The 10796-nt window shown below is 54.4% G+C and overlaps 1 protein-coding gene across 6 annotated transcripts in view; it reads left to right on the top strand.

Annotated features, from left to right (window-relative positions):
* Positions 1-6282: 6282 nt before the first annotated feature.
* Positions 6283-10796, top strand: part of NCEH1 (neutral cholesterol ester hydrolase 1) — a 13816-nt gene continuing 9302 nt past the window's right edge. Inside the window, exons 1-3 of one of the 6 annotated variants that reach the window (XM_061575596.1) lie at positions 6283-6343; positions 9199-9272; positions 9968-10229. In XM_061575596.1, the coding sequence (XP_061431580.1) occupies positions 10083-10229 (147 nt within the window). In that variant the 5' untranslated portion in view covers positions 6283-6343; positions 9199-9272; positions 9968-10082. The other 5 variants (XM_061575597.1, XM_061575595.1, XM_061575593.1 and 2 more) reach the window with 5 other exon arrangements.

Genomic DNA, 10796 nt, shown 5'->3' with positions numbered 1-10796 from the left:
ACACAGCTCACACACACATACAGCTCACACACACATACAGCGTACACACACACACAGCTCGCTCACAGCACCCACACAGCACCACCCACACAGCTCACACACACACAGCACCCACACAGCACCACCCACACAGCTCACACACACAGCACCCACACAGCACCACCCACACAGCTCACACACACACAGCACCCACACAGCACCACCCACACAGCTCACACACAGCACCCACACAGCACCACCCACACAGCTCACACACACACAGCACCCACACAGCACCACCCACACAGCTCACACACACACAGCACCCACACAGCACCACCCACACAGCTCACACACAGCACCCACACAGCACACCCACACAGCTCACACACACAGCTCACACACACAGCTCACACACACACCGCTCACACACACACAGCTCACACACACACAGCTCACACACACAGCACACCCACACAGCTCACACACACAGCTCACACACACAGCACACACACACAGCTCACACACACAGCACACACACATAGCTCATACACACAGCACACAAACACAGCTCACACACACAGCTCACACACACACACAGCTCACACACACGGCTCACACACACACACACAGCTCACACACACACAGCTCACACACACAGCTCACACACTACAGCTCACACACTACAGCTCACACACACAGCTCTCACACACACAGCTCACACACACACACAGCTCACACACACACAGCCCACACACACACAGCTCACACACACAGCTCACACACACACAGCTCTCACACACACAGCTCACACACACACACAGCTCTCACACACACAGCTCACACACACACACAGCTCTCACACACACAGCTCTCACACACACACAGCTCACACACACAGCTCACACACACACAGCTCACACACACATACAGCTCACACACACATACAGCGTACACACACACACAGCTCGCTCACAGCACCCACACAGCACCACCCACACAGCTCACACACACACAGCACCCACACAGCACCACCCACACAGCTCACACACAGCACCCACACAGCACCACCCACACAGCACACACACACACAGCACCCACACAGCACCACCCACACAGCTCACACACAGCACCCACACAGCACCACCCACACAGCTCACACACACACAGCACCCACACAGCACCACCCACACAGCTCACACACACACAGCACCCACACAGCACCACCCACACAGCTCACACACAGCACCCACACAGCACACCCACACAGCTCACACACACAGCTCACACACACAGCTCACACACACACAGCTCACACACACACACACAGCTAACACACACAGCACACCCACACAGCTCACACACACAGCTCACACACACAGCACACACACACAGCTCACACACACAGCACACACACATAGCTCACACACACAGCACACAAACACAGCTCACACACACAGCTCACACACACACACAGCTCACACACACGGCTCACACACACACACACAGCTCACACACACAGCTCACACACACAGCTCACACACTACAGCTCACACACTACAGCTCACACACACAGCTCTCACACACACAGCTCACACACACACACAGCTCACACACACACAGCCCACACACACACAGCCCACACACACACAGCTCACACACACACAGCTCACACACACACAGCTCTCACACACACAGCTCACACACACACACAGCTCTCACACACACAGCTCACACACACACACACAGCTCTCACACACACACAGCTCACACACACAGCTCACACACACACAGCTCACACACACACACACAGCTCTCACACACACACAGCTCACACACACACAACACACACACACAGCTCACACACACACAGCTCACACACACACAGCTCTCACACACACAGCTCTCACACACACACAGATCTCACACACACAGCTCACACACACAGCTCTCACACACACAGCTCACACACACACAGCTCACACACACAGCTCACACACACAGCTCACACACACACAGCTCACACACACAGCTCACACACACAGCTCACACACACACAGCTCACACACACACAGCTCACACACAGCTCACACACACACACAGCTCACACACACACAGCTCACACACACAGCTCACACACACAGCTCACACACACACACAGCTCTCACACACACAGCTCACACACACAGCTCACACACACACACAACTCACACACACACAGCTCACACACACACACACAGCTCACACACACACATAGCTCACACACACACAGCTCACACACACAGCACACACACACAGCACACACACACAGCTCCCACACAGCACACACACACAGCTCACACACACAGCTCACACACTGCAGCACAAGACAGGCTGTACACACAGCTTACACACTACAGTGTAGCGCAGGCTGTACACACAGCGTACACAATGCAGCAGACTGTACATACAGATTGCATACCGCCGTATTTTCCCGCATATAACCCGCGGGGTAGACCACTTTTTACAAACAAAACAAGACTCTGCGGGGTATATGGAGGTGCGGGCTATCCCAAACATATTTTCCACGTGTGACGTCATAACTCGTTTAATGTTTTCATGATAGGACTATCCACTATGCAACACTTACCTTTGACTAAAGCACTGCTGAATAAACCATTGCACATGTTATCACGTTTTAATTTATTCGAATTGTTGTACAATGAAACGACAATGTTTGAAGTGGGTGCACTTTGTTTACCGTAATACTTTCAAGGCTGTAGGGGGGTGCGAAAGCTTCAGCTCAGGCTACGGATTGCACAATGGGAAGGGCCTTAACAAGCGTCTACCAGAGGCGGAATCATAATTGCCGAGTCCCTTAGGCCGCTGCTATTGGCTGAGCACTATGCAGTCGTGATCACGAGCTTTGTTTCAAACTTCTAATGGCTTTGTTGCCAGGAGGCAATGGCGTTACCGTAGTGCCGCGATTGGCTGCGCAGTGCACAATCTACCAGTGCTAAAACTGTACGGGGGTAACTACCGGTCCAGTAGCTGTAACATGATGAGGTCGAATGCTGGTAAGCCTAACAGTACGCTTACTTACTTATCTACCAGTTATGTGTTACTTATTTATTGGATACAGTAAAACCTTGGATTGCGAGCATAATTCGTTTCGGAAACGTGTTTGTAATCCAAAGCACTCGTATATCAAAGCACTCGTATATCAGTTGTGATCACGTGACGCTCGGCAGACAAAGCGTATACACGTACTGCTCGTGTTGCAACACCTCGCTCGTTTATCAAATTAATATTTACTTTAAAAAATTGCTCATTTTGCAAAACACTCGCAGACCAAGTTATTCGCAATCCAAGGTTTTACTGTATTTACTTTTGTTACTTATTTACTGTTATAAGTTCACTCGTTTCCAGTTAGTTTGTTTTCTTTGTACACGTTATGATTTTAATGATGGTGTAATGTATTACAAATGTAAACTTTGTATTAATATGATGGAATTAAGCTGCGGTAACGACGTTAAAGATATGAATGCATGCGGGGTATATGGAGGTGCGGGCTATCTGAAATTAGTTTTACACAAAATGCTATTTTTTGTGTGGTTATATGCGTATGCGGGCTATATGCGAGAAAATACGGTAGTGTAGTGACTGTAAATGTCACTGGATGGTGCCGGGCTTGCGAAGTCACGGCCGGTAACGTTGTGATTGCGGGCAGCCCGGGTTGCGGGCTGCAGTACCAACTCTAGCGGTGGTTGGGTGAGCGCTGGTGAGCGCTGGTGAGCGCGGAGGCACCGCGAGCAGCGTGCGCTGCCGGCTCACAACGAGGGAGCGAGAGGGAGCGTCAGCCAGCCAGGGTCACTCTGGGGCATGACACTCTGGCTGTGACCTGTTGTCACGTGACCGGACGATACTGGAGGGGGGCCACGTGGTTCAAAGGAGCTCTCGGGAACATTCGAGAAGGAGCTCGAGAGGCGTGGAAGGTGGGCGGGGCTGAGGGCGGAGCCAGCCCGGGAGCGTATAACGAGAGCCCCGTCAGGAGCTCGGGGTTCTTCGTGTGCTGGTGTTGGAAGATCAACATCCAGGAGAAGAAGCCTCTGGCCGGGATAGCGAACCGTGTCTAGTTCTGCCGTAGCGTGGCTAGATGGGCATTCGAGACCCGAACGTAGGTTGTGTTACGTGTTGATGTACAATAAACAGTGTTGCTCCCAAGATAACGTCTGCGACCGACTCAGTTGGACTCACGACACTAGCATAACACAGGCTGTGCATACAGATTACACACCACAACATAGGGTATAACATAGCATACACAGTGTAGCACAGGGCATACGACACATTATACAGTATAGGGTGTACATTCTACATATACAGCTTAAATTAGCAATGTGTATTTAAACAGAGTAGCGTTGTCAGGTCGAGTAACATTGCCCTCTAGCTCCCGATTAGTGGTGCTAGGATGCTCGCAGAGTAACTGATTCGTTTCGCGTGTCGAGGGTGTAGGCTAAGAAGATCGCTGTAACAACATTGTGTCAGCTGCCGCGCCCGGAGATTGACTCCCGGTGCGCTCACTGCGGTGACTACAACCACGGCAACGCCATCGCCAGTCGCCGTGTCGCTCGGTTCAAGAGGTCAACAGAAACACGCGTGTTGCTCGACATGCGTACACGCGTGTCCAGGGTATGTGGAGCGTGTAGCCGGTGAGCTCCGCTGCTGCCCGAGTTCGATTCCTGCTCACGGTCACCACCAACACCAAGGGACGATTATATGAACCGGTCCTGGGCCTCCTCCGCTAGGTCGACTCGGCCTCAAATGAGTAGCCGGTGCGTTGTGTAAAAACATCGCCACTGGGGAGACAAAGGCGGCCGGGCGTGGTGTTGGCCACCCACCCCCACTCCGTGTGCCACAGTGCCGGCCTCGCCAACAGCACTTGTTGCCGCAACTGTTCAAGGGATGCGGGGATCTTTTGTCATTGTAAACATGTGGGCCAAACCGGTAACCGGTTTTACTGGGTTGTTCATACGGTTACCCAATCACATGAGCATTGAGCTGGTGCTCATCTCCTGCTTACAGGACTCAGCCAGTGACGGAAAATCGAAATTCCTTTGGCGGGACGAGTCTATCCCACCGGACACCGGCTGGTGACTTCCCCGCGACAACCCCCGAAGGAATGATGATGAACTGATTCAACCTCCTCCACCTCCTCCACCATCACAACCACCTCCACCACCTCCACCTCCTCCACCATCACAACCACCTCCACCACCACCTGCTCCAACTCCTCCACCACCACCTCCTCCACCACCACCTCCACCACCTCCTCCACCACCACCTCCTCCTCCAACTCCACCACCACCTCCTCCACCATCACAACCACCTCCACCACCACCTGATCCAACTCCTCCTCCACCACCTCCTCCACCACCACCTCCTCCTCCACCTCCTCCACCACCACCTCCTCCTCCAACTCCTCCACCACCTCCACCCCTAACACCTCCCCCTACTCACTGCAAGACGCCGCCCTTCGCTTCGTCCCTGGGTCCCCCTCCCCGCTACCGCCCCGTGACCTCCCCCCCTCCTCCTCCCCCCCTCCTCCTCCCCCCCTCCTCCTCCCCCCTCCTCCTCCCCCCTCCTCCCCCCCCTCCTCCTCCCCCCCTCCTCCTCCTCCCCCCCTCCTCCTCCTCCCCCCCTCCTCCCCCCCCCTCCTCCCCCCCTCCTCCCCCCCCCTCCTCCCCCCCCCTCGTGGTCCGCGACTTCCCCTCCTCCCCCTCCTCCCCCCCTCCTCCTCCCCCTCCTCCTCCCCCCTCCTCCTCCCCCCCCTCCTCCTCCCCCCCCTCCTCCTCCTCCCCCCCACCTCCCCCCCTCCTCCTCCTCCCCCTCCTCCTCCCCCTCCTCCTCCCCCCCTCCTCCTCCCCCCTCCTCCTCCTCCCCCCCCACCTCCCCCCCTCCTCCTCCCCCCCTCCTCCTCCCCCCCTCCTCCTCCCCCCCCTCCTCCTCCTCCCCCCCTCCTCCCCCCTCCTCCTCCCCCCCTCCTCCTCCTCCCCCCTCCTCCTCCTCCCCCCCCTCCTCCCCCCCTCCTCCCCCCCCCTCCTCCTCCTCCCCCCCCTCCTCCCCCCCTCCTCCTCCCCCCCTCCTCCTCCCCCCCTCCTCCTCCTCCCCCCCCTCCTCCCCCCTCCTCCTCCCCCCCTCCTCCTCCTCCCCCCTCCTCCTCCTCCCCCCCCCTCCTCCCCCCCTCCTCCTCCCCCCCTCCTCCTCCTCCCCCCCTCCTCCTCCCCCCCCTCCTCCCCCCCATCGTGGTCCGCGACTTCCCCCTCCTGCTGCTGCTGCTGTTCCGCGACTGGAACCGCAAGAATCTGACGAGGCCGCTCTCATTGTGCGTGGCGCTACGCGGCGGCGGCGGCGTCGCGGGCTTGTGTGTTTGTCTCTCTGTGTGTGTCTCTGTGTGTGTGTGTGTCTCTGTGTGTGTCTCTGTGTGTGTGTCTGTGTCTCTGTGTGTGTGTCTCTCTCTGTGTGTGTGTGTGTGTCTCTGTGTGTGTCTCTGTGTGTGTCTGTGTGTGTGTCTCTGTGTGTGTCTCTGTGTGTGTGTCTGTGTGTGTGTGTGTGTCTCTGTGTGTGTGTCTCTGTGTGTGTCTCTGTGTGTGTCTCTGTGTGTCTGTGTGTGTGTCTGTGTCTCTGTGTGTGTGTCTCTGTGTGTGTCTCTGTGTGTCTGTGTGTGTGTCTGTGTCTCTGTGTGTGTGTTTCTGTGTGCGTGCGTCTCTGTGTGTGTGCCAGTGTGTGTTTCTGTGTGTATCTCTGCGTGTGTCTCTGTGTGTATCTGTGTGCCAGTGTGTGTGTGTGATTATTTGAACCGGTCCTGGACCTCCTCTAGGTCGACTCAGCCTCAAATTGAGTACCCGGTATAGCGGTGTGGTAAACATCGCCTCCGGGGAGACAAAGGCGGCCGGGCGTGGTGCTGGCCACCCACCGTCTCGTGTACCGTGCCGGTACTTAATCGGTGCTCCTCGCTAACCGCACTTGCCCCAACAGGCCGTGCAGGCTATACGGGGATCTTTGTCTTTGTGTGTAAGTGTCCAGCATCGCAGTCGGGAGCGGTGGTGCAGTGGTTAGCGCGCTACGATCCCAGTTCGATTCCCGCTCACGGTCCAACACCAAGTGACGATTATCTAAACCGGTCCTGGACCTCCCCTAGGTCGACTCGGCCTCGAACGAGTACCCGGTGCGGTGCGTAAAAAACATCGCCACCGGGGAGACAAAGGCGGCCGGGCGTGGTGCTGGCCACCCCCCCCCCCACCCCCCTTCGTGTGCCGTGCCGGCCTTCGTGGGTGCTCCCCGCCACTCGCGAACAGCAGCGCGGCCCCAGCAGTGCCCTGGGGAGGGGGTCGCTGCAGAGCCGTCGGTGTTGCGCGTGGGGAGCGGTGGCGCAGCGGTTAGCGCACTGCGATTCGTCAGTGGTGGATCACTGAACACAGTCCTTGGGGCTTCCTTTTGGTCGACTCTGCCGTCAGCGAATTCCTGGTACGTTGCGCGTGAGACGTCAGCACTGGGGAGACAAAGGCGGCCGGGCGTGGCGCTGGCCACCCACCCACTCTTCGTAGGTGCTACTCGCTTAACAGCACTTGCCCCAAGAGTCTGTTAAAGGCTATACGGGGGAACTTTGTCTTTGTCCCCTCTGCCTCCACGATACTGCCCTCGGCACCCTGACTACTTCCCATAGAACTGCTTCTTGCATCCTTCCTCCGCAACTCCTTCACTATCAAGCAGTGTAGAGATGATGTTGAATGTAGATGTCGTGTTTGTTCACTGGGAATGGTTTAGAACGCCGGACGGAGCCCATTCGATTCCCCGGCACGGCAGCTGCAAACAGCGCTGCACGTTGTGTGTCCCAACCCAGCAGTTTCAATGGGTATACCACAGTCCCGCAGTATGTCTAGCGTGGTGGGGTCAAGTGTGGGGCGATTGTCACCTCTACCCAAGGAACATTGGCTGCTGTAGAAGTGTTGAACAAATGCCCAACTAGAGCTCCCTCTCGTGGAGGAGCCTTTTCGCTAGCAAGTGGATTGGATTCGGAAGCCACTAAATCGTCGAGATTGAAAACTCGTTTCTTGAGAACTGCGTTTTGTGTTTAGTTTGTTGTCCTTCCCCGCACCTCTGATTAGCACGGTCGGCTACGTACGGCGCGAAAGAAGTTCAACGTACAATACAGCCCCGAACACCACTCTTCACCCGCCTTAACCCCTCTCACCTGATCTCCTCCTCTGCCCCCTCTCTCTTGCTCCACTCTCCACTCTGTCCCCATTCCTCCCCAGCACTTCCCAGTTTTATGAATAGAATTTATTACATTCATCCTGGAGAAATCCGATGAACTATGCAGCTCTTTTTCACTGATGTTTTTGGTAGGGGCGGGTCAGAAAGTTACAACGATAAACGATATAAAAAAAAACGTTCGGAGCGCAAAGTACAGCATAGGAAAGGTTAGCAAATCACTAAACATAAAATACGTGAAATAAATAGTCCACTTACCAAGCTGGGGCAAGGCAGCAAGACAACAGCAAGAGCAACAGTCGCAAACCACACGAAGACAACACAGTTTCCGTTTTCAGTTTCATTTATTATGTATAGCCCTGTGAGCCAGTCGGCTCTTGAATGGGGTGCAGCCGCAACATAAAAAAACATGAACAAGAAAACATCTTAAAGTGACTGTGACTATACGCAAACATAAAAATCCAGGGGAAAACTGCAAAGTCTTCCAGAAAAAAATCACCGTACACCAACGCTGTGCAAAAATCCCAGTGAGATGCAAGTCAAACAACAACAACAACCACAAGACAACTTAGATTAAAGCCATCATTCTAACTCCACACTATAACAAACAAACATGTCCAAACCAGGAGTAGTCTCTCAATAAAATTGCACTTTTACATTGAACTATCGATAACACGGGTAAGGATGAAAGTTACAAACCACATTGGCAAATGCGGTTGTGTCCAGCACTAATCTTCTGCTTCAGGATATTTTTTGGAGGGAGATTTACGATGCGAAGGGAGGAAACAGGGTTGTTGGTCCTGAACGTTGGAGCTGCAACGGCAAAGGCTTTGTCATCTATTCTTGTTCTTGGAATATTTAAAAATACAATTTGATGGGTGTCTTCGGTTTATTGAGTTTGACAATGGGGTTGATGATTTTTTTTCGTGTTTAATTTTGTTGTCCTTCCCCCGCACCTCCCATCAGCACAGTTGGCTGTGTACGGTGCGAAAGAAGTTCAACGTAACGTACATCTGCGACAGCCACAAGCGCAAACGCAGGTAACTCGCCGTCGCCCGCGGATGAAGATGTCTTCGTTGATGCTCGCCCATGCAGCACGTCCAGTTCAGAAATGAGACTTAACGAGAGGTAGGGACGATGACTTTCACTTAACATGTTTAGGATTGCTGCTTGAGGAACAGGAGGAGGAAGAAGTGAGTGATGTGATCGGTGGTGCGTCTTGTCAAAGACACGTCCTGCCGGTCCAAGATGAGAGTGAAATCCATCGGCAACGTCTTGTTTTGCGAACAGTTCCTCTTGTCCTCCAGCAAGAGTTTTTGTTTTATTGGTGGGACGTTTGTTTTCAACTGAATTTAACGTTTGCCAGAAGAGTCTTGGATTTTACGTTGCGAATTTAGAATAGTTTGATGATAATATGAAACATTTAGCATTTTGTATTTGGCGAGTACATCTATGACTTCGTGTTCTTTACGCAATCCAATTGGGGGGGTAGCTTGATGTTCTTACATGATTCCAGGCTATATTTAGTTTTCATAAATTAATAAATGTTTGGATAACACCACGGTGGACGATCACCCTTTATTCTGAGCTGTTTTAATGCGGCACGTTTTGTCAATAATTTACATTAATTGGGTCCCTCCTCTGCTCCCCGCCTCTCGTCTTTCACTCCCACCCACCCACTCTGCTCTGAACACCTCTCTCCCCCTCCCCACTCCGTTCCATCCCACTCCCCCAGCGACTCGCTGGCACCCCGGCTGCTGGAGCCCCCATCATCACCAGCTCTATCACTCGCGGTGGTGGTGGTGGCGGTGGCTGCGGGAGGAGAGGAGGCGGTGTCACCCGGCTACAGGATGGGAGCCGCTCGCCTGTGCGCGCTGCTCTCCACCGTCTCGCTGCTGGGCGCCAGCTATTACCTGTACCTGCCTCTCCCCGACTCCGTGGCCGAGCCGCACAAGCTGATGGTGCTGGACGCCGTGTTCCGCACCGCTCAGCACGTGGTGAGTGCCCTGTTGCGGCCGACGGCGCTGGCGAAGGCGCGCGGGGAGCGGCGGCGCAGTGGTTAGCGTGGTTGCGCTAACGACCGCGCCGCCGCCGAGTTCTATTCACGGCGACGGCACACATCGGTAGCGAGTGGGAATATATTTAGCCGGCCCTGGGCTTCGCCTACGATCGCCGCCTTTCCCACTGGAGACCAAGCCCGGATGTATCTCTCAATAGGCCTTGGGCTATTACAAAAAAGAGTACACTGTACGGTCTACTGTGATAAAGTTCAACACGCCAGCACCAGATCTCAGCCACAAATCAATTCCCGCCACCCGCCACACAGATGCCAGTTCCTGGACAGGTGGCAATTAATCCTCTCGCTCTCTCGCTCTCCCACCGCTTAAACGACGGGTTGATCATACTTCACCACGCGCATCAAGTTCTGTCAAACAACCCGCATGACTGACACGGCGTGTTAGGGAGGCCTTCATCCAGCAGTGGATTGACAAAAAGGGCTTTACCATGTGCACTTCTTTAAATGCTGCTGCTGGGTTGAAATAATTTAGCCAAGCTTCTTAAAT

The sequence above is a fragment of the Lethenteron reissneri genome, chromosome 58 (assembly GCF_015708825.2).
Source record: "Lethenteron reissneri isolate LAM-NWPU_2019-01 chromosome 58, ASM1570882v1, whole genome shotgun sequence".
NCBI classification, from domain to species: domain Eukaryota; kingdom Metazoa; phylum Chordata; class Hyperoartia; order Petromyzontiformes; family Petromyzontidae; genus Lethenteron; species Lethenteron reissneri.
The sequence above is the reverse complement of the archived record's forward strand: the minus strand, read 5'-3'. Positions and strand labels throughout refer to the sequence as shown.